The sequence below is a fragment of the Corapipo altera genome, unplaced genomic scaffold (genome assembly GCF_003945725.1).
Source record: "Corapipo altera isolate COAL_440 unplaced genomic scaffold, ASM394572v1 65, whole genome shotgun sequence".
Lineage (NCBI taxonomy): Eukaryota > Metazoa > Chordata > Aves > Passeriformes > Pipridae > Corapipo > Corapipo altera.
This window is the reverse complement of record NW_020884891.1, coordinates 7,231,358-7,255,369: the sequence shown is the minus strand read 5'-3', so window position 1 is coordinate 7,255,369 and position 24,012 is coordinate 7,231,358. Positions and strand designations below refer to the sequence as shown.

Sequence of the window (24,012 nt, the reverse complement as noted above, 5' to 3'; positions counted from 1 at the left end):
GCAACCAGTTCTCACAGAGAGAATTGTGTGAATTACAGAGGGGGAAAAGGTGCTTTGGTCGTTCATAGCTCAGAACGTTTTATGTACAAATTCACAGCTACAGAGAGGTCAGTTACTGAAGAGATCTGTAACTGCTGTCAAATGGCCCCTTAATTTTATCACTTTAAATTCACAGGGCTGCCAACCCAGGGTATTTATAACAGATTCTCAAGCACCCCATGCTTGCAGTTGTCCATGTAGGAGGAGATTCTGGTTGTACTGGAGCCAGGACAGCTGTTTGTTTCACCTTCCCTGGAGGGCTTCAAGCTAACGCTATGGGGAAAACCAAGAACAACACAGGCAGATTTTTGTTTTTATTACTTGTTACTTTTAATTTCTGTCTCACTCCTGTTGTTTTGCATTTTAAAACAAACATGCCAATAAACAAAACAAGCCCAAGACACTCAGACTGTACAGAAGCTTTGAAAAAACTGGATGCCACAGTGAAAATCAAGGATGTACACCTTTCTCCTTTCATTTCTAGCTGAGTAGTTTTAGGAAAAGCCCATTAAAATCAATAGAATAACACCTGTGAGTAAATGCCAGGTTTGATCATGGATGTTCTCTGGAAGGAGTGGTGTCAGTCTCCATCCCTCTGTCTCTCTCATTGTTTATACTTCGGCAGCTTCCACAGTTGAAGGGCAGTCTCCAAACAGCCCCTCTTAGTTTTCATTTGAACAGTTTCCAGTACGTTACCTTGAGAACACTTGAGTTTCTGCTGCTGCTGCAGCACTTCTGGTATCTCAGAAATGGATTTCATTGGAACAGAAACTGTCAGTCTTTGTGATGTGGTACAAAACAGATTTGATTTCTGATTGGAATCATATTTCCACTAAAAACTAACCCAACCTATAACTCAACACACAACTCAAACTTTAAACAAGAACCTCTGTTAACTGTTATTTTAATAATTTTCCCCACTAACTCCTATTAATTTTCTTAATCCTTTGATATTCTTGGCTCCAGACAGAAACATTAACTATTATGACAGAAGCGTGAATTAAATGTTATTTGCATGGCCCAGCTTGGTGGAAATTTGAGAGTTTTTTAAAAGAAACTGTTTTCCTGGGGGACATTTCCAGACTCATTTTGGACCTCCTGAAGTCTGTATGAGCTTACCTCAAAATTTTCACTCTATGTTGCAGAGATAGAAGGGTCTTGTGTTAACCTCAGGGTGCTCTCTAGTCATCCTTTGCTCATTTCTTGATTTCTTTAAACAAGTATTTTGAAAGAAAACTTTCATAGTTGGTGAGAATATTTTGATACAAAAAGTAAAAAATAGTTTGTATTATAATCAATGGATTTAGGGCAGGGAATCTAAATATAACTTACTCCTAGTCTTAAAGTTGAGACCTCTGTGACCGATCTGTTAATAAGAAATTGGAGAGAGGAAGCTCAAATCCCATGGGAAATTAAAATTGTAGAAGTATTCTATGTTTGAGCTGACAGATACTTCACATATGTAGGGCTAAATATAAATATAGATGTAATATTTTCTTTCTATAAAACAGGATTAAAAAAGGCTTTAAGAAACATCAAGTTAATAAGATTGGGGAGCACTTTTGCCCTTTTGTGTGAGTAATGAATTATTTACAGTACGTAATCTCAGAGGTTTGACACAAATCTGGATATTCCCAGAGTGCAGAAGCAGTAAAAGCCCTTATTTTGTTTTCCCTGTACATATTAGAAGTAAAACAGATATTATGGAGAGAAAGAGACAGTGTTACCAAAAGGTGTAGAATTATTGCCTCAGTGTTCTACCACCATACTCACCAGTTCTTGAGAGAGTTGCTGTCCAGCTCGTGCACAAAACACACCCACTCATATCTGAGTGACTGATGTTGGTCAGGTCTCCTGCAGGCTCTTCCCCAAGGGAACAGCAAAAGGTGTTCAAACAAGCAAATGGCCACCCCAGGTGCATTTCTGGGTTGGGGTATCACTTCTACTGTATGTTAGCCCATTTCCCAGTGCACTCTAACCAAAATGTACAGCAGGAAAACACCAGCCTTCCAGGGCCAATTTCTTAATTTGTCTATTTCTAACTTTATTCAGCCTTAGCTTTTTTTTTCCTTCTTTATTTTGACTCTCTAGCCTCTCTTGTTTAATAAAAGTTCTCCACAGCTGTGACTGGAAGAAGAAAAACACCCTCTTCCGTATCCAGGTAACATAAATTATAGCAGTAAAACTATTTAACAGAATTGCACAAGAGAAGTTATCTTCCTCAGTTTTCCTACCCAAAACTGCTCAACTTTATGGTCAGTAAGTATTAAAGCATGGGCTAGAGACAGCATGCAAAATAGCTATCAGTCCCCAATCAGTAATCAGCAGCATCACTGGAGAGCTCTTGGCTGGGTTTTTGTGGGAACAGGCTTTGCTGCATCATAGGACACTGTTGGTATCTCTGTGGCTTTTTTTCATTCCCAGTCCTCAACATGTATGTGTCCCCTCCATTTGTCTAAAAATGAACAAACATGTTTTCCCCAGAGACTGGGAAACCAGTAAAAGCTTTATATATGTTGAAGATAGTATATGTTGAAAAAAGCTTGAATATATTGTGGTTTCATAGAGTGTACTGAGTTTGACTGAAGGGCCAAAGAAGGGTTCTACAGCAGTGTACTCGGCAGTGGATGGTACCTTCTACTGTCACCAAAGTCATCACTAGATATTCTCCTCAGTGTGTTTTGCCCAGCTCCACACTTGCCTGAAGCAATTTTCACAAACCTGTGTAGAAAGCAAAATTCAGTGGCTTTTTTGCATTGAATATCACCTGTGCACATACTGATTGTCTCCAAAAAGGAATTCAGTAAAGCAGTGTACACTTTCTTCCACCTTGGAATGGAGTTTGATATCGTGACGCAGATACACAAAAGTGGGTCAGACTCTTTTAAATCATGTTCTGTTTCTTCATTTTAAACTTCTTGGTTTATCTGGAATCAGTTGCCTGGGGAATTTTTGGAGTCTCCTTCACTGGAGGTCTTTAAGGTCAGGTTAAACAAACAACTGTCACCAGTGATACTGATGCAGCACAGGGATATAGATAGAAGAGAAGGTGCATTAAGGTCCTTTCCTGCCCTATTTTTGTAACACTAATCAGAAAAGCCCAACTTTATGATATTTTGCTAAAAGCTGGCCTGATTCTGCTCTCATGCAGAGGTCAGTTGGGAATAACTGCTTACAGGGCAGTGAGCCAAATTCAGTACGTGAGATTAGAAGAGGGATTTTTTTAAAAGATAAACATTTTAAAAAAGAAAGATTAAGAAGGGAAGTGAGATTGTAACAGTACCTGACTTCTGTGGTACAAAGTGCACTTGTCTCATTTAGACAGAGAATATGCTACTGGTGTGAGATCATTAGCTCATGTCAGTGACACTTCATAGGAGTTAATGGATTCAATATGGCTCACTGATTTCTTTAACCTTTCCTATCTCCCTCAACCATTTACCCTTGAAACAGTCACTCCCTGGCTCTGCTCAATACACAGGGTAAACAGGAAATACCAAGTCTTGCACAAGTTTAGAGCGTTGCTAATTCTTTCACAATTATAAGAAACTGGCTTTCTGGCATGTATTCTTTGATGTCCAGGGAGTACTGCTGGGGTAAATGGTGTAGCAAGAGCCACAGTTCATGCACAGTTGTAGGTTTTTTAATATACACGGTAATCTGGGTGAAGCAGGGGAGCTTAAGGGAACTCTGAATAACTTTGTTCCAGTAGGTTAAGCAGCTACTGGCACATCATTCTGAGTCAGTATATGCCTTTTCTGCTTAGCTACTGTGCAAAGGATCAGAGTGGCTGTTAAGTCTAGGGTTGCTAAAAACCTGTACAATCTGTAATATAAGCACCTGTGTATGTTGCCAGCTAGAAGCACAGGACATTTTTATCTAAAGCCTGTTGAGGTGAAAAGTGGACTCACAGTAACTATTCCCAAGTTTCTTGTAGTATAGGAGCTATTGTTCCAAAAGAAGATAACTGAGTATCTGCTCTCAATTCATCTCACATCAGACACCTGTAAAGTGCTCCCATATGGGAAGATTATCAAGACTTGGTACTGACCTCTGAATTCACAGCCTGCTATCCTCCAAATTAATCTCCATGTATAGTTAAATCCTTATAACTGGACAACCCTGGAAATGGTATAATCAAGCCATTTTGTTGGCAAGTTGTTTCACAAATGAAATCTGAGAATTTTTTTATTCTGTGACAAGACTTTTTATGCTACTGGTACTTAAATCAGCCACTGTCAGTTGACAAGTTCTCAGTGATGTGTCTGGTTTATTATGTTCCTATTGTAATACTGCTTGGATACTTGTAATACTTGTCTCTTCTGCACACAGCAGTTGTGGTCTGGTCATGCAGGCTTTCTATCCCAAATGACCTAGAGGTTGCAGCAGAGCTTAATGAAGTGGTTACTGGGAGCTGAAAGGAAGCTATCAAATTGAAATCTGCCAAAGGCACGGATACAGTTGATACAGACACAGCATAGTGACACCTGGAGTGCAGATGTCAAGTGGTGAAAAAGATCAGGAGATTTACGAGTGGATTAGGTCTTTGTTGCTAAACCTATCTGACCTATACTAAAGAGTGTAGCCACAGAATGCTTCCATGCTCTATATATACACCTGCCTCACTGTCCCACCCCCAGAACCGTAGTGTCCTCTGCCTCTGTTGTTTCAAAAGCCAAGTCTGAAGAGGTTAATGTGCTGTCAGTTACAAAAAATACCAGAAGTCTGAGTATTGTATCATTTTTATCTTTTTCACTGTATGTGTGGTCCAGGCTTACCTTTTCACATGCTGACTTCACTGGGTACTACCCTGGGGCTCACCTGGCTACTGCTGCAGTGGGTTCAGAGATGTTAATGAAACCCTCCCAGCCTACAGCAATGATTCCCTGTTGTACAGCCTAAGAACTGAAAAGATTTAAAAATGTGTTGATTTCATGTGTTTGAGTTTTAGAAAATATCCCTCCTCTTTTGCCACTTACCCTCAGTTGCTCACTGCTGCTTTGCTTTTAAAACAGGTTGGTTTCTTCCTCTTTCCTCATGACTGGAATACTGGGAAAGAATTGCCTTGCTCTCAGCTCTAGTGACAGGGAAACCTTCAGTGTGCACAAAGAGTAACTGAAAAGAAAGTCATCTGAACAGATTTAGGGGAAATTCATAGAATTTGAGGAAACTAAAATCACAGAATTGTAGCCAAAACACACGTGTTTACAAGGAGGTATGACTTTCATACACTTGCTTTAACAGCAATTATAAATCAAAGATTCTAAGTTAATATTAAATCAACACTGCTAGAAGAAGTATATACAGACACTTGGGCATATTGTCCTTTTTTTCTACCGTCCTTCTCCAAGAAAGATCACGGGCTGTCGCTTCCTGTTATCAGTCTGTACTGAAAGTTTAACTTTTATACAAAATCCTAAAGCAACATGGAAGGTTTTAAGAAACAGACATTGCTCACATGAGTAATGTAGGCAGGCAAGCCATGTCTACTGAAGCTAAACCCAGTCTAATGCACACATTCCCTTTACATCATTTCAGAGCACCAGGATTCTCAGGCTAATGAAATAACAGTTGATAGCTGAGCAAGAAGAACAATTTCTGAGCATTGACTACCAGTAGAGCATAACTAATGTGATTTTACCTTGGAAGCCCATACATGCAATAATCAGAGGGCTTTCACTGAAACTGTGCCTAATTTGAAATTTGTGGTGTTAACTCCTTCGTCACTATTCCAGTTTCTTATTGCCAGATCTAAAGGAAGTATCATAGTAAGCTTCCACAGTGCTGGAATATCTTCTTTTGGTTTTGGAGATACTGCATGTAACCAGTGACAGGAAGACAATAGCTAAGGACACCAAATTAATCATGCCATAGTCTCAAATTCTGAAGTATTTAGGTTTCAGACTAAGCTGAACTTTATAGTAAATACAAATGGAGCTTCCTAATGGTGACAGAGAACAGTCTCTGTACCTGATGGGTACAGAGAAGACAGTCAAGACTTTTCTTGGATATTGAAAGGCTGAGAGGCAAAAATGAGCACAAGTTGCACCAAGAAAAAATTGTATTAAGAAGTTTTTAACCTTAAAATTGGTGATGCATTGCAGCAGTGTCTTGAAGAGGTTGTGAGATATCCATCAAAACATGTCCTGACAAGGTCCTGAGTAGCCCCATCTAATTTGGCCCTGATTTGGGGCTTGGGGTTCAAAAAGATGTCCTTCAGAGGTTTCCTTCAACCTTTTGTGAATCTAAGACATACAACAGTAGTTAAGATTTATGTCTAGAGTCCAGAATAAGTCTGAGAGGAGTAAGTGAAAACAAGTTACTATCCCCAAGGCTTTTTGTGTAAATTTAAAATACAAATAATTCAGAATATATTATTATCAAAGAGAAATGCACCAGATCCATAATTGATATAAATGAGGCAAGAATCAGTCTTTCAGGTGTTAAATAGTATAAATTTTTTTTTTCTTTTCTTTTCTTTTAGCTTACCTTCAATCTAATCAGGTCATGGGCTGGGGAGAGAAAGCCATTGAACTACGCTCTGTGGAGACAGGAAATCTGGAAGGAGTATTTATGCACAAGAAAGCACAGAAGCTAAAATTTCTTTGTGAAAGAAATGACAAGGTACAGAGGTTACTGAGTCTGGTGACTTAGCAAAAATGAGTAATAGCTGACTATGACACGAAGACCAGTTAATTTTTGTAACTTTGTTATTGGTTATTTCTTACCTTAGTATAACTTCCCCATTCAAAGCCAATGTAGTCACTGATCCCACAAAACCCTCACTATGGATATTCTGCACTTTCCCACCACCAGCTCTGTTAGAACTCCTATTCCACCCAGCCTTCACTGCTATCAGAGGTGATAATAAATACAGATGTTGCTAACTGGCCACACCACAGGTATAGTGGGGAGGGCTGGTGAGTCAGCCCCAAAAACAGCCAGCTCCAGGACTGCCTCTCCTGGGCTACTGAAATTACAGGCAGTTCAGAGCAGCCATCATGGAGAAACAAAACCCACAACACTCTTAATTGCAGACACCAAAGTATGGATAATCAAGTATGATTTCTTGTATATAGCAATTTTGATAAATGTTCTCTGAAACCTGCTTAGTCCCACTGTCATATTTGGAAAACTGGGGCCCCCAAACTGTTTAAATTATTTTTAAATGTTCTCTTGTGTCTTTTCAAATTATAAAAGAAATATATATTAAGAAAAATCCAGTTGTACCACAGTAGAGTTTCACTTTAAGAAGTTTCTCATGGGATTAAAGTTGATTTGTGATATCCACATATCCTTGTATTTGGGACTGTGGCATTCTATCAAACTTCTTATATGAGTAAAAATATTCTCATAAATGTAAACTGACAGTAGCATAATGTTTTGTTCTTTTTTTTTTCCCCCTTCAAGGTGTTCTTTGCATCTGTACAGTCAGGAGGCAGCAGTCAAATATACTTTATGACTCTTGGTCAAAATGTACTATTCAACTGGTAAAGCACATCAAAAGAAGGACGCTTTGAAATTCCCTGTAGGTAGCAGTGTAAAATTCTTAGAGGTAATATACACAAATTTGCACTTTTTACCTACAAAAATGTTGTCATTATTGACTTACAAAATTCATATTCTTTCAGTCTGGAAAGAATTCCATTTTCCTGTCAAAGTATTGCAAACATGTTTAGTTTGTTCTCTAAAGTATGTTTCAAACCAAGATTGTATTAGGAGACTTTAATGAAGAATGCAGCCAATATAAGAAGCTCCTGTACTCTGAAAAGTGCATGGTTTCATTTTCACAGATAATGTAATGTTGTTATCTTGAACTGAAGTCTCTTTTTTGGACAGCAACATTTGCAGGTAGATAGAAAAACACAATTTGAATCTATTTTGAGTTGCATTTGGGCTTGTTTTGCATTTCAAGCAAGCTGTTACTGTTTCACCAAGACTCGCTTGTCCAAGTTTTATAATAAAGAGAACCTGTTCCTGTAGGTCCCAGTGCAGCCTGGGACACTGGAGGGATCGTCCCCTGTGCTGGCTGGACAGGTGTGTTCCAGTGCAGAGTTGTAAAAACAGCTAATTCTTAACATGTTGTGGGGATTTTTACAAATGCAGACTTTGTGTTTCTCTCAGGGCTGGATGCCTGAGCCCATAGACACAGTTACTGTAGAATGTATTTGTAAAAAGAGTTTAAATAGTAGTTTGTCAAAATCATAGATGCATAAAAGTATTATGGACTAGAACCTGTAATTTTTATCCACACCTGGGACCCACACTCATACAAGTTGACTTAAAGGCACTACCCATGTATATAAATAAGGGCACAGGATCAGGCACCTTCTTTTCTTCCTTTCTGCTCTTTCACATCAAGTCTTTGTGTATTTGTGTGTAAATATAATCTTTCTGCAATGGATGTTAAGATTAACAAATGTATTCTTAATATAGTTATGAAATTATCCAAAGAGTTAATCTATTATAAATAGAAAATATAAATAATTCCAGGTGCTTTCTATGCTAATTACATCTAAATAAAGCTGCGTCCACTAGTGTTATTGGTGCCAGTGTTTCTGCATAAACTCTGTTCTCAGGGGCTTATAACTTGGCCATAAAACTATAGAGATATAATATATATATACTATATATAATCATATACTATGATTAAATTGTAGGGTTTAATGCAATCCTCATTTAGCTGATTTTTGGATGTGCTTTGAAAATGTAAAGCATCACATGTAATACAAAAGATCTCATTCCAGACATGATACAGTATGGGTGATACTAAAGTGAAATCACTAGCTACAATGTTTGAAAACAGGTATTTTTTACTTGAAATATTTGATACTGAAAGGTGCAGGGAAAGTGTAGTGGAATATCTGGTCGTCTACCTCAAGGATGATGATTCTATGTTGACTAAGGAAGGCAGAAATGAAGTTGTTCAAACTGGTAGGTGTGCTGTACAGTATGACAGGTTCATTTAGTGTTGGCAGTCATGCAGTGACTGACAGGTGCTCAGAACTCATATCCTTGTATATGTCAGCAGAGAATCAAACTAGGGGCTAATTACCCTTTACCCCTTTCCCCGTGTTGGCACCTCAACTGCTGTAGGCAGGTCAGAGATGTCTGCACTCTAGCTGTCTATATTTTTGGCTGTGTGGAGGACTGTACTTTCCAAAGTTATTTAACCTCGCACTTTTCACGGGCACTAGCTTATCTCAAAATGTGTAGGGTTTTTTTATGAAGTATTTTCCTTTTAAATGTTTAACTAACAGAAAAATAAGCCTAAAGCCATACTAAAAAAATCTGCAATTAAATACTCAATGTGGTTCTTAATGTAAGTAAGTAATCAGCTTGTGAGCAGACTTGAAATCTGAATGGGAGCTGTGCTCTGGCAGAGCTGTGTGACAACAGGAGCTCTCTCTGACTGTAGTAATGTTCCTACCTGTTGCCAGTGCCAGGGCTGGGGCAAACGAGCAAAACCTGGCATGGCTTCCTATGCTACTGAACACTGGCCTTGTTCAGTTCAACTTTCACAGAACAAACAAGCAACAAAAAAACCCCAACAAAACCAAACAAGCCTAAACTTGTAACAGAAACAGAGATTAAAGTTACAATTATAGGCAAAAAAATAAGTTGCAGACAATGAGAAATACAACTTACTTGCTTTTGATTTAAGAGTCTGAGACACTGTGAAGGAAGAACAGCTTTCATTTTGCACACAGTAGGTGTGCAAAACTTGCTTGCAAAACTGTTCGTGCTATAAGCAATCAAGTGATCCAGGCTGCCCTATAATATTTTTAAAGTGTGCTTATCTCAGCAGCCTCTGCATTACAGGGGATGCATGTGAATATTTCCCCTCCCCTGTTCTGGTGTCAACAGGTAGCAGGCTGATTTTTTTCCTTATGCTAGTTAAGAAGAATTTAGCAGAGAACAGTGGAAATTTAGAACAACAGCCCATATCAAAGAAGCAAATGTCATTGAACTTGTTTAAGATTATTGTAACAAAAAATTGTGACAGTTAGTTGACACACTGTGGAGATGTTTAACTCCATACCGAGAGGGAAAGAACAAACAACTCCAAATTCAAGAGAGGCAATGTGCACTATTACAATGGGATTTTATTTTTTCATTGTCTTCCTCTATTAGCTCTCTCTTCTTTCCAGCTACAATTCAAGGCAGTGGGTTGAATTTTTGTCTTCTGCGTACTATGTAAAACGGTTGGAATTTCTGGGGTTATATCCATGTGTAAATATGGAAAGAATGAGGCCCTTAGAGGTGAATGCTTTTTAAAGGATTTAGAAGTGGTATTGCAAATAGCAATAGCAACTGGATGGAACAAGAAGACTGCAGCATTGTCTATCAAGAGACAGTCAGAATGGCTGAAGATGAGAAAGAGCCCAGAGACGTTGAGAAGAGTAACAGAAGAGAGTGGAAGTGACTGAAGAGGAAGAGGAGGGAAAAGCTGAAGAAAAATAAACAGGAGTAGCCAAAGGGGAGGGAGTGGGTGTCTGGTTCAGTGTATTGCTGTAGGAGGAATACAAAAGGTTAAGAGGTGTAAGGAAAAGAGAGCAACCAAAGAAATGGAAAGGTGTCTGGAGTGACTGGGGAACACTGAATGAGTGTTTTGAATAACTGTTCAGCTTGAAGCAAAAGTACAAAGGCCAGAAGAAAACAAAAATCCAGTGATCTAAGTTTATCCAGACATAAATTTAACTATGCAAAATATGTATCAGATTTGTAGCTTCATTTTGTGAGGTGTTTCACTAGCCGTGGCCTTTCACTAACTTTTGCAACCAAGGAGTGAACTGCTTAATGTGTTTTTCTAGTGATGTCACTTTGACATGAACAAGTGCTACAGGGGCAGTGGGGCAGAACGTTGAGGATCTGTGTCAGCAATCCTTTGGTACAGGCAGTGTCCTCATGGCAGGTGGTGCTCCTAATGTTGTATTTGCCACGCAGGATTGCGCTGATAGAGCTGTATGTATGTGCCTGCTTTCATTTTAGGAATGGTGAACTCTATTCTGCAGCTTGAACCTTGACACATAACTTTAAAACCTGGGAACAACGCAAGCCATGTACTGTATATTATGTATTGTTTCCTAATGCTGAAATTGTACAACTGAAACAGTAATAAAAATACTCTGAAATTCAAAACTAGTATCATGCTGTTATAATGACATAAGCTATTGTAAAAATCTTAGAAACCCTTGTTATTGTTTTCCAAATCCATTCACTATCCTTAGGGAAACATCAACATCTGCCTGTAGGAACACAATGAATATATTTCCTTGCAGTGGATAAAGATGTCGAGGTGACAGTGTGAGTCCAGCCTAGACAGAGTGATAGTAATGGTAACAGCCAGTGCTGAGCTCCACAGGTGAATCTCTGCACATCCACCTTTCTCTTTGCACAAATACCCGGTGGGGTGAGGGCAGTGGAACCAGACAAAAATCACAGCTTGCAGTCATTGATGCTACAAGAACTGGTTTGTTTTACATTTAATAGTACTTTGTTTCATGGTGTCAGATTGCTCTGGAATGAAATTGTTTCTCCAAAGACCATCATACAAGCTGGCTTAAAAGTTCAGTTCCATGTTTAGACAGTTGTATTTAAGTTAAATGAAGCATAAGCAAACCTGCAGTCTACGTAAAAGACTTCTATAGATTCTAAAACCTGGGCAACATATCAAGGTTCCACACACCAAAAGTGTAAGAGACTTTCCTGCTGATAGCCCACCACTTTCCTAAACTGCTTTTTAAAGTGCACAAGAGCTGATTAAAGGGCAAGGGGTTGTCAGCTGGGTAATCACCTAAAATGTTATTTTAGCATTATTTAACCACTTCCTGTGATTCTCTAGGAAGATTCAACAAAAGCACCCAGGAGATAATGGTGAAATGCATCAGAAAACTTTCCCATCTTGTCCTCAAAACACTTTGTAGTGAACAGCTTTTACAGTAAGCTTCATGATCTTGCATACCAACTAATATTTTTAAATCTAGAGCCTCACCTTTTATTCTTTTGTGCCTTTCATTTCTCCAACATATTTTAAATGTATTATTTAACAGAATGTAATAACATCCTCCTACACAGCACAGCTCATTCCTCACTGTCACTGCTGTAGAGGCAACTCCTGTTTTCTTAAGGTATGTTGTACATAAAAACCAGGATGCTTGACTGCTCATTATCTCTGAGAATTCCAGACTGTTGATTGCCCAGAGGTGAATACAGGTATGGTTTAGTACACATGACTGTAAGTATATAAAAGTGATACTGTCTTCAGTGAGCTGCTCACACATCCCAGTGGAACAGGCTCAACATAACACAAATCTCTGGTTTTGTGATTCAATACAGCCACCTGCTGATGGCTCATCTCCAGTGATTACTGATTCTCCAAGTGTTTTTGAACTTCCCGTTTTTAATACAATCACATCGGTCCCACTGTTCAGTTATGGCAGGGAAAACACATCTAGAGGAACTCACAAACATAACCAGTCATGAAAACATGTTGTTGACATGCTGTCAGCAAAAGAGATTTACCCTGTTTTGAAATCAGTATGTAAGCTAGACCTCTGCTGGTGAGAAAGAAGGTAACAGGATCAAGTTCCTAAGAGAATGAACTATCTTGTACCTGAAACTGCAATGCATATGCATTTATCCAATATAAAGTATTAACATTCCTATTAGACCACATCAGTCCACTATTGCTCCACAAAAGCTACAGCTTCAGTTTCCATTAATAAATCTGCAGTGACTTACAATAACAAAAAAATCTGGCAACGCATGTACATGTAACAGTTACCTCTGTATAAATAAGTTTCTTCTGCAAATCACATCTTGAGAACAGACAAAAGTAGGGATAAGCTGGCAACAGTCCACAGATTTCCTCATCATTCCTATAGGTTCATTTAATAACTAAAAAAAAGTCTACACCACAGCTCTCCAGGTAAGGCTTGTATGTGATGTGAAATCACATCCTGTGCAACCTCAGTGTTTGGGTCATGTTCGTTTTTTTAAGTGGTAAATGCCATTTTATCACTCCACACAACAAGTCTGTGTTTACTGGGGGGAAAAAGACACCATGTGGAAGTTTTACTCAATACTTGGCTTCAACATAAAGAAGACAAATGACTGATTTGCTTTACGTTTTCTCACTAAGGAATGCATGTTACGTGAAATACATAAACTCATACAATTCCTAGGAAAGTCTAAAGGCCAGAAAAAGCTTGAGGTTTATACCCCTTTGCCTAGTTTTTCACTCTGTTTGAAATGGTTCAAGCAACAGGTTTTCCAATTTCCCCAAGGCAAATGCTCCACAATGGTAAAGGGAGTAGACTAAGAATACAATCGTTTTCAAGCTGTAAACTGAGAGCTCCTTCTGGCCCAGTGCCTGAGGCAGCTCTGCCTAAGCTGCAGCCCCACTTTTGTCCTCTGGATTTCCAAAGACTATCTGGACCAGTAACACTATAAAGACTGGAAACTGCTGCTCTTCCTGGCCTTTCTTTTTACCCCTTTCTCCTCACTGTGTACTGTTGCTCTACAGCCTAACCATGGAATGGCTGGGGTGGGAAGGAACATGTAGACATCATCTGGTCCAACTTCACTGGTAGAGCAGGGTCACCCAGAGCAGGGAGCACAGGATTGTATCCAGATGGCTTTTGAATATCTCCAGAGAAGGAGACTCCATAACCTGTCTGGGCACCTCAAAGTCACTCTCAAAGTAAGGAAATTTTTTCCTCCTATTCAGATGGCACCACTGAAAAGAGGCTGCTCCCATACTTCTGACACCTGTCCTTCAGGTATTTGTGTGCATTGATAGAGTCCCCTCTCAGTCCTCTCTTCTCTGGGCTGAACATGCCCAGCTCCCTGCCTTTCCTCATACAAGAGATGTGTCTTCCAATAGAAAAAAATACATATAATATATGTATTAGCAAGTGCTAATAAAGTATTGAATACAAAGTTCTTAATTTCCAGAAGCTTCATTAATATCATAAGTGGCCTAGTGGAAGGTGTCCCTGCCCATGGCAAGGTGGTTAGAACTAGATGGTCTTTAAAGTGCCTTCCAACCCAAACCATTCTGTGATTTTATAGTACAATAAAGAATAGGATGATCTTGATAGTTGCAGTGGGACAAGAATCAATTATTATATAAGTAAGGTCACAGGCTTAGGGTCCACTGCTAAGAATTTCTTCTAGAGATGGAAACAACAAAGAAAAAAGACTCAACAGTGTTCTAATGGCAGGCTGATGACGATTACCCAGACACTGTAACTATGTAAAAGGTAAACACAGTCTCAGGAGCTAGCACGAGACTCTTCCGTTCCAACTAATAATACGCTCGGACGGAGAGGTAGAAGCTATGACGAGCATCGTGCATCCACTTAAACGGAATCGGGAACAGGTGCAGCAGAAAGTCCCTAAGGGAGGCCGGGACCAAGGCGCTGCCCAGGAGGACGCCGGGCCCGGCACCCCTGCCCTACCAACGGGGAGCGGGGGGTCCCCGGCACCCCCGAGCTCCCGGGCACCGCCACAAGGCACACACCAGGGCGGGCAGCGGGCCAGCACCGGAGCAGCCGCGGCCCCCAGGCCACCGGAGAAACGCCCGCCGGGTACCGGGAACCCCCTCACGCCCTTCTTCCGCCGCTACCCGGCCGCTCATCACCGACCGCTTCCCCGGGCCTCCACTTCGTCCCTGCACCCGAGCGCAGCCGCTCTCCCTCTCCTGCTCCTGCTCCTGCTCCTGTTCCTATTCCTATTCCTATTCCCGTTCCCGTTCCCATTCCCGTCCCGGTGTCGCTCCCGTCCCGCTCCCCCTCCCCAGCCCGGGCCCCGCCCCCGCCGCTGGCGGCCGTTGGCGGTTTGAAGGGCGCGCGCGCACAGCGGCCCCGCCCCGCGCGCCATGGCGGCGGCGCCCCGGCTCGGCCTATGACAGCAGGAACCCGCCGCCGCGGCCGCCGCCGTCTCTGCCGCCCCCCGCCGCCGCCCCGGCAGCGCCCCGGGCCGCGGCTCTCGCCTTGCAGCGGCCCCCAGGACGCTGTCATGCAGGACCCTACCCCGGAGCGCGCCGAGGAGAGCCGGGCGGCGGCGGAGGGCGGCGGCGGCGGCGGGGCCTCCTGGCTGCAGAAGGTGTTCGAGGAGGTGCGGGGCTCCTCGCAGCTGAGCGTGGCGCCCGCGGAGCCGCCGGCGGTGACGGTGGTGGCGGTGGAGCGGTACCTGGCGCAGGCCCCTCCGCCCCCGGCCTCCCCCCCGGCCCCTCAGTACTGGTACGACGTGACGCTCGCGGACGGCGCGCGCCGGCAGCGCTGCCACCTCGCGCCGCGCCTCAACGGGCTCGTGCAGCGCGCGCGCCTGCGGGCGGGCGCGCGCCTGCGCCTCACGCGCTGCTCGTACCGCTACGACGAGAAGCGGCTGAACCGCGGGTTCCTCTGCCTGGAGGGGCTGGAGCGGGCGGGGGGGCCGGGAGACACCGCCGCCACCGCGGGCACCCCGCCCGACCGCACCCGACCGCTCCAGCCCCTCCGCGGCGAGAACAGGCACTACCTGCCGCTCTGGAACAACGAGGATCCCTACGGAGACGTGTGGATGCCCGACAGACCCCCGGCGCAGGTGGATGTGGACGGTAAGAGGGGAGAAGGCGAGAGGTGCCCTCTCCTGGGGAACCCACAGTGAGGAGGCGGCGCGGTGGTTTGCGATGGGCAGCGGAGCTGGGGAGGGGTCCGGAGCACAAGTGCTTTGAGGAGCTGGGGTTGTTCAGCCTGGAGAAGAGGAGGCTCAGGGGAGACCTTAGTGACAGGAGGCTGTAGCCAGGAAGGAATCGGGCTCTTGTCCCAGACAATAGGGCAAAGGAACATAGTCTTAAGGGGAGGTTCAGGTCGGACGTCAGGGAAAACTTGTTCACAGTAAGGGTGATGAGACATTGGAGTGGGCTGCCCAGGGAGGTGGCGGGGTCACCGTCCCTGGAGGTGTTTAAGGAAAGACTGGACGTGGCACTCCGTGATCTAGTTGACATGGTGGTTTTGGGTCGTAGGTTGGACTCAATGATCCGAGAGGTCTTTTCCCCCCTAATTGATTCTGTGATGGCTTGTGCAGCAGGGCCAAGATCCCTGGCAAACTGTGCCACCTGTATCACAGTTCACTTGCTCATATAACATTCGGTAGCGGGGAAAAACTTCCCTGTGAGGGTGGTGGGGCACTGGCACAAGTTTCCCAGAGTTGCCAAGTTGTGGATACCCCATCCCTGGGAGCGTTCAAAACCAGGTTGGACTGGACCTGGAGCAACCTGGTCTAGTGGAATGTGTCCCAGCCCATGGTTGGGAGATGATACCTTCCAACCTAACCCATTCTGTGACTCTCGGTTGCTTTGAGAGGGTTTTTTTTAAACTCTATGAAACAGTAGCTGTGGTGCTTGTGCCCAGTCTTCTGAGGTGTCAAAACCAACCAGTCCAGTAGTAGTAGTCTCATGTCTGGTCTGTGGGACAGGGTGCTCAGATCCAGCAGCTGGCACCCAAAATGTGCTTAGTATTGAGGGGCTTGGGCCATTCCATGAAGCCTGGTGAGGAGGGAGGTACAAGCAGGACTTCTGCACAAGTGTGTGGTGCCTGCGTTGGCTAATGCCTGTTTTTTGTAGTAGCTCTTCTGGTCCTGTGACAACCCTTCTGTGTCATTTTAAATATGTCATCACTCTCTTTCAATTAAAAATACAAAGGAAAACTATGCTGTGTGCAGATAGCTCATAACAGGAGTTAATGGTGAATGGCATCAACAAATGAGCCTTTTTTGATGTTAGAAACATTATGAAAATACATGTGACATCCTGGTCTGAAAACTTTACTCCTGAAAACTTGAATGTTCAATCATGAATACTCTTTTCTGATCTTTTCCCCCACTTCTCCTCCCCCTCCTCGACCTTAGTGTCCAAGCTGACTAATCTTGGACATCTGGAAATGACATGGAGAAGCAGAGTGCGCTTCCATCCACTCCTTGTGAGAATCCTGCACAAATCCAGACTAAGGTACTACGGAAAACCAGAGAAAGCAATGGATATGCCTTATCAGGTAAAGAGGCATAAATACGTAGGTTAACACTCAAACAAATAGGTGTAGGATATTTGAAAATAATTTTTCCCATGTAACAAGCTCATAAAGTTAAGATTTATGTTGTAGCTATTTTATATTGAAAAATATGAAAAATTTGCTGCCTTGAAAAAATGCTGAGCCCTTTAGAGTAGGAAATGCTGCACTTAGTGGTCATATGTACAAACTGGTGGATGTGTTTCAGTTAGTATAGTTCAGTTGAGCTTTTTGTGAAGAAATACAGATATTTGGAGGTTTTAGTAGTTGACTAGCCTTAATGTTTCTGTTCTTTATGCTTTAGAAGTTGGAGTGTCTTGTCAAAAAAAAAAAAAGCCAATACATATTAGCAACTTTTAGGTAACTTCCAAATAGATTATCTTATTGTAAAATCCTTCATTACTTTCCTAATATATTTTAGTTGAGGTTTTCTTTTCAGTGGATTGCTATGTTGTAAGATCATTCTAAGACTGTTTAAAAATCTTTTTTACTGCTCAGTGATCTACTCAGTTATGGATTCAGTGTTTGCCCAGTTTGGAAAAAAAAATGTAGCAAACTTTGTAGTGAGAAAAACTGCAACGATAACATAGTGGTTTTCAAAGTGCATTGTTCTCTGCATTATTTTTTTTGTTGGGAAGTCAGACTTTTATAGTTTTTTGATCAGGAACGTTTAGTGAATGTCCCTGTAACTTCTCGGCTTCCAAAATACATTTTTCCTTCATGGATATTTAGAAATGTTACTCTAAATGCAGCATTCTCTCCGATAAAGAAGAATCTTTTCTGTACTGTTTCTTGTGGTTGGGATTTCCCCGACCTCCTCTAAAAGCCATGGAGTGAAACTGGTGTCATCCTGCCATTACTGAGCACTGGGAGGGGAACAGTTTGGGCTGAGGTAACTGTGGAAGAATTCTTTGTGGAAAGTGGGGATTTTTTCCACTCTAGTATTCAATGCAAGTTCTGGAACATGCTCTGTATCCATTGTAATCATCAGAGAAATTGTTCACGAGTCAAGTAGCTGGTTCATTACCCAAAATAAACACATACCAGGATGATGATAAATAAAAAATGAATAAATATTATCTCTTTTTTTTTTTTTCCCCTAGGCTTATTTTGAAGTTGCTGATGGTTCAGGCATGACATCAATGGTTTTGTGGAGTTCACTGTGTCCTGAGTGGTATAACAGCATGAAGGTTGGCACAGTCCTTCTCCTTGAACAGTATGCAATCAAAGACAGTTACCCGTTTAAAACACAGCCAACACCTGGGGATTCACAGATGAAGAGATTTGCTACAATTGGTTAAGTATTACAGAAACCTATTTTGGCTGTGGAAAGGTAGTTCTTCATAGAGATAAAATAGAAAATTTTCAATTGCTGAGACTAATGGATAAGGTATAATTGCACCTCTGAAAGGTGTGTTAACATCCAGGTTCTTATTGTTCCCTGTTTATATTTGGATCACGTCTACAAAGTTTATTGCCACAATTAGTTAAAACATTTATTTTAAAAATAAATAAAAGTCTCTGATATCAGCAAGTGGCATTATAAACACAAGTCTCTGGTGCTGAATTTTAATCTGATTCTGCTTCCTGATTAATAATACACATATTATTTGTGCACTGCTCACACCTTTTTCCAGGCCATTGAAGCACACTGTCACCTGATCTGACTTTAGATTTTAGTGTGTATTCCCAAGGCCTAGAGCAACTGCATAGCTCCACTGAATAAAAAGTTGCATTGATGACTGCTGTGTGCTGAAAGAGCATCACCATGGGAGTGTGTGTATGAAGAATGTTCCTTGGCTATGAAAAAGCATTTTCTTACTTGCAGTTGTTTAGTGTGGCAGATACTCAAAGGAGCTACACTACAGAAATACAAGTACTGCAACATAACAGTAATGGCCTCTTCAAACTGGATTTGGTCAACTTTGGGGCTTTTTCTCTCCTACTTCACTGAACATGAATTCCTTCCCTTTTTGTGCTTTTATACTCAGAACAAAATAACAGCCAGCACTCAGAAAATTCAGATAACTTCCTTGAACCAAGCGAATATGCATGTTAGTGAAGGATGATGTATGTATAACCTATTAACCATGACAGTTTCCTAATGCACTTGCTACAGTGCACAAAAATAAACAATATTTTCACTGCTAGATGCAGTGTATTCTCTGCCTGATGTATATTTGCATTAAAACAAGATCTTAATGTTTGAAGAACTTGTGATGAGTTGGCAGGAGAGAGAAACGTTTAGCCAAGAATGGAAGTTTGTCAGGGAAGGTGATGACAGTTTGTGTTCAGATCAAGTGAAACTTAATACCTCACTAAGTAATCTCTGTATGGGGCAGAGATATGGGGCAATATTTCAGGTTTCAGTTACACTGAATTGCTTAAGTTTTCTTGTTACCTTTTTCAAAATTTATTTTCAATTTATCATTTCATCAAATCCCAACTATCCAGTGTTTCCTAACGACCATTCACCTGTAAACATTGTGCAATGTACCTGGAGAGTTAACAAGTCCACAAGGGAAAGGGCTTTCCACACTAAGAGTGCTTGCAAGGCAGTGTGCTGCTGCAGTCCCTCCCCTGCTCTGGAGTGAGTTCTGCACTGTGTGCCTCTGTTTGCAGCTGCAGCATTGTGTGACATGCAGAGAGGTGCTGTTTCAGGACCTAAAACTTTTGGAGCTTAAATAGTTGGTACCACCACCTTGAATTCCTCTGCCAGGCAATGTTTACATTTCACACATCACTGCATTTGTGTGGCACTGACAAAAGCCTGATCTTATCTCCTGACTCATCCCAGGGTGTAGTCCTGTGTTGAGTATATGACTTTCATCTAATCTCAGAATTAGGAAACAATTGATAAGCGGTGCATGAGAAAGTTTTGGGTTGCAGTATTTTCTCTGAGGTATTGTCTTAAAACAACATATTCAAATCCACAATTGTCCTCCAAATATATTTCTATAAAGCAGCAGCCAAAAGAATATTCCTAAGTAGAGGGGCTGACTTCAAGTATAGCACCTTCCTAATTTTGCTCTGCTAGGGTGAGGGGCCAGATACAGCTTTATAAACAACTGTATACATTATTTATACTTATTTAATTACTTTTCTGGGTACATTATTTGAATAATCCCTTACCCAAACCCAAGCAACCAGAATAAATAATACAGAGAGAATGGCTTCACCATCTAGAAAACACCAGGTGCCAGCCACTCTATGGGTCTCATAACAAGAACAACAACAACAATAATAATAAAAACCAACCCATAAAGAAACCAGGATAAAGTTTCTTAAGGATTCCAACTTTATCTCATTGTTTGTTAAATTATTAATCAATTCCTGTGACTTTACGTTTTCATCAAAATAAAACAAGGAATTTGGGTACAGAATTCAACAAAGCAATTTTATAATCTGAGTAATTTAAACTTTCCAATTCCCTACATGAGCTAACAAGTCCAATCCTGCCAGATATTTTAACAGCAGTTAATACCACAGTACTGATTAGATACAAAGTACTTTCTACACTAGCTCTTATTGCCAAATGCCAGTAAGGTCTAAAATCGATGTGCAGACAATTAACTAAAACAGAACTAGCAGATGAGGCCTTCCATACCTGATACCAGTTAAAGTAATTATTAACATGTTATAAATACACCATGGCCATGAAGGAAAACAGAAGGTCTTGTGTCTATTCTGTAGCACCTGTTGTTGTTATTGATGATGATGCTGATTTGTATTCATGCCTTAAATGTTACCTTTTTTTCCTTTGTCAGAAATTAGCCTTAATGATCGAAATCCTCCTACTAAAATAAGCATTATTCCAGAAGAAATGGTTAAGCCAGAATGGGGATTACCTGAAGTTAAATATCGGTTTATCACAAGGTAAAACAGAATTTTGTTGGTTATCAAGCTGGAACTTAAATTACACTGCATTACAGTGAATGTTAATTGGAAATGTTTTTTTGCAAAGTTTCTGAGAAAGCTTACCCACATATTTCTTCTGTTTTGGTTTTAGGTCAGAACTGGATGACTTACCACACAATTATTCCTGTGATGTCATTGGTCTTGTGACATTTGTAGGAAGGGCTGAACGAGCCAGAAAAAGAGGTTTTTCTATAAAATATGATTTTCATAATTTATCAAATTATTTTTGTATTTCTGAATAAATGCTTATGCATTTTTCTTAATATTTGTTTATACAGAACACTGTGAAGACTTCTGGCTCTATCGTTGGGCTCATGCCATTGATGGCACCTCAGACCAACCATTCATACTGGAATTGTTTGCAACTTCTCAGCCAGATGTGTTTGAGCGTATTCACCCAAGTATTCATCTCTCTATAATACTTACTAATAATTACTTATAGTGTTTTTCTAATTCATTGCTAATTCCAAATTCTGAGCATAATTGCCACTGAATAAAAAAATGCCTCTGTTTGAGGTTTATCTCCTTAAGCAGATAAATAACAGGTAAAACTTAAAAAATGGTTTAATATTTGAAACCCTTATCATAGTGCAGTGTCAGTTAGTGTGAACAATTAGATGGATAGGTGAGGTTCACCTGGTCTCATTAATTTCAGACAGAAATTTAAGTGAAGCACCTGGGGCAACATCTCCTACATCAGAGGCAATGAAAGACAGCAGCTGATCAAGTCTATTATTCCTTTTGTCCTATAAATATCTGGGTTTTTTATAGACAGGAATTATTTTAAAGGATTGAATGAAGGGAGAGGTGAAAGTGGAAAACCTTAATTTCTTTGAGTCAATATTTTTGTCCAAATAGTCAACACCCAGCTGTGCTATTTATTGCATGTGAGCTGAGAATAATAGATTTCAAACTGGGGAATCCTTAATTAAGGATTTTAAAAGAGCTTTACATTTTCTTTCTTGCCTTCTTTCTCTTCTCCTCCAAGCACTCATTCTTCCTTTAACACTGGTTGGTTGCTGTCATGTGCATTTTTTATATCATATGATGCAGGACCAGCTGCACAACCCTGTTAAGATTATGGCTGCATTCATCTTGAGTGTTCTGGGGGAATGGCAAAGAATGACATTCCAGTGTTTAACTGAGATATTAACAAAAGAGTGAGTTTGTACTCTATTTAGAAGTTTTGCAGTGACATGTCATGATTTCCGGTGATTTTATGCTTTTTATCCGTAAGAAACAGAGCCATCTAACACTATTTGTTTCTTTGATATCCTACCTGATGAAATGTCTTATTTTTAGTCCTAATATGTATGCTGAAATTAAATTGAATATTTAATTACATCTCCATATTATAATTTATAATGGAGACTCAAAACATGCTGAAGCATTTGTAGGATCAAAAACTAAATTGTCTTGTTTAGACCACTTAATAAAATTAATACAGTGTGTGTCAGTCTTGACATTCTAAAATCAATGAACTATTGGGAAAAGAATGAAGGTGTTTCTTTCCTCCAGTGACATACTTGGTGTGCACACAGATGAGAGTAGTCCGGGACCTCACTGGGAATCCTTCCAGCACAACTTACCTCACGACTTCAAATGAAAGTCAGATATTCATTACAGGTAACTTAAATGAGTTCTGCTGGGGTACTATGTAGTTCTCATCTTATTTCTTTGGAAAGGGTATTTTTTAAGTAAAAAAAAAAAGGGTATAGGTGTCTTAAATTGTGTCTTTGCTCTTGAATCCAGAGGCAGATTTTTGCAGTGTTGCAGGCGAGTGATGTACTGACCAAATTGCAAGGCACTGTAAGGTGCAGTAGGAGTATCTTTCCTGGTTTTGTTAATCCAGCTCATTTCTTCAGTGTTCCTAACATATCAGTCACCCAGCCTGAATCCTTCTGCTGGCAAGTAGGAATAGAGAAAAATATGTGCAAAAAACAGTACCTGATCATACCCAGTTCTGCACACACAGTCTTTTCTGACAGGCTGGGTAGGGCGTTGTGTGCTTAATTGGACTAGCAAAGTAAACTAGTTGTTTTGTTCATAGATTTCTAATGATTTAATTTAGTCCAAAATAAAGGGTTTGAGAAATTGGTTTTTTTCCTTTACTTTCCTTCAGTATAATTTGGGCTTAATTTCCGATTAAATACTTAAGCTTTCCCCCACTCTAGCTGTAGTTCATCTTATATCTGTATGGGTCCTAAATGAGGACTACAGCTGGAGATAGCAAACCACTGCATAAGGTCTATTTTAATTAACAGGCTGGATGAAGCCCTGCCCAGATTACAATTTACTTTATAAACCTGGTATTTAATCTGTACCTTACTTTTTAAACCAGCCAACAATGAATACATACTTTGCCAGTTACCTGTCAGTAACAGTCTTTGCTGAACCCTATAGAGAAGACCTACCTGCTCTTTCCTGCTAAAAAACCAATTTCTGATCATTTTATTGTTTTGTGTGCTCCTGTGAGAAAGTATTCTAGTAGATTTTTTGCTAGTTGTTTTATTTCCTTCAGTTACTTCATATTTGTTTGACTTTCAGTGTCAAATGCAAGTGTAGTTAAGGAATTCAGGATGCTCGTTTTGATAAAATACTGTTGACTAGTGCAAAGACATCTTTTGTACTCTCTAGTCAAGATTTTCCTTATTTGTTTTTCCTGTGTAGTGTTCAGGGAAGTTTCAAGATAAGAACAGATAACAGTAACCTGCTTTGGTTTTGATACCTGATTATTTTTCTTTTAAAAGGGTGGCACAAGGGTCAGCCATACACTAAGGACACCAAAGTGAAAAACTTCATTCAATGGATGAAATCACAAAGTGAAGATGATCAAATAAAGAAAACTGTCATTGGTGGCTATTACCCTTTTCCACGACCTCCAGATAACTTTTCAGATTATTGTAAAAGTAATAAAGGTATCATGCATCAAATATCTGTAAAATTTGTGGCCTTTTTTAGTTCGGTCTCACTCCAGGAAAAACTCCCTTACATGACTAAA

General features: G+C 40.7%; 2 protein-coding genes and 1 long non-coding RNA gene across 10 annotated transcripts in view; 2 read left to right on the top strand and 1 right to left on the bottom strand.

The window, feature by feature from the left end:
- The window catches only part of NRK (Nik related kinase), a 92,820-nt gene extending 81,639 nt beyond the window's left edge, over positions 1 to 11,181 (top strand). For both annotated transcript variants that reach the window (XM_027645395.1, XM_027645394.1), the window contains exons 30-31: positions 6,524 to 6,663; positions 7,450 to 11,181. In XM_027645395.1, the coding sequence (XP_027501196.1) occupies positions 6,524 to 6,663; positions 7,450 to 7,533 (224 nt within the window). In that variant the 3' untranslated portion in view covers positions 7,534 to 11,181. The remainder of the gene's footprint in view (positions 1 to 6,523; positions 6,664 to 7,449) is intronic.
- Positions 345 to 15,255, bottom strand: LOC113948089. 5 transcript variants are annotated; one of them, XR_003527982.1, is made up of 5 exons: positions 15,078 to 15,255; positions 6,529 to 6,580; positions 6,120 to 6,284; positions 4,818 to 5,154; positions 345 to 2,760 (listed from the first exon to the last, which is right to left on the bottom strand). It is a non-coding gene; the product is annotated as an uncharacterized LOC113948089 (long non-coding RNA). The 5 variants fall into 5 exon arrangements; XR_003527984.1 differs by lacking the exon at positions 6,120 to 6,284 and having other exon boundaries at positions 345 to 1,249; positions 1,372 to 2,760; XR_003527981.1 differs by lacking the exon at positions 6,120 to 6,284 and having other exon boundaries at positions 4,818 to 4,944; positions 5,019 to 5,154.
- RADX (RPA1 related single stranded DNA binding protein, X-linked) overlaps positions 14,935 to 24,012 on the top strand; it is a 21,916-nt gene continuing 12,838 nt past the window's right edge. The window contains exons 1-9 of one of the 3 annotated variants that reach the window (XM_027645398.1): positions 14,935 to 15,445; positions 15,539 to 15,643; positions 16,936 to 17,078; positions 18,197 to 18,389; positions 20,861 to 20,969; positions 21,103 to 21,194; positions 21,290 to 21,412; positions 22,530 to 22,637; positions 23,762 to 23,929. In XM_027645398.1, coding sequence (XP_027501199.1) covers positions 14,950 to 15,445; positions 15,539 to 15,643; positions 16,936 to 17,078; positions 18,197 to 18,389; positions 20,861 to 20,969; positions 21,103 to 21,194; positions 21,290 to 21,412; positions 22,530 to 22,637; positions 23,762 to 23,929 — 1,537 coding nt within the window. In that variant the 5' untranslated portion in view covers positions 14,935 to 14,949. Of the gene's footprint in view, positions 15,644 to 16,935; positions 17,079 to 18,196; positions 18,390 to 20,860; positions 20,970 to 21,102; positions 21,195 to 21,289; positions 21,413 to 22,529; positions 22,638 to 23,761; positions 23,930 to 24,012 lie in introns of all 3 variants that reach the window. The other 2 variants (XM_027645397.1, XM_027645396.1) reach the window with 2 other exon arrangements.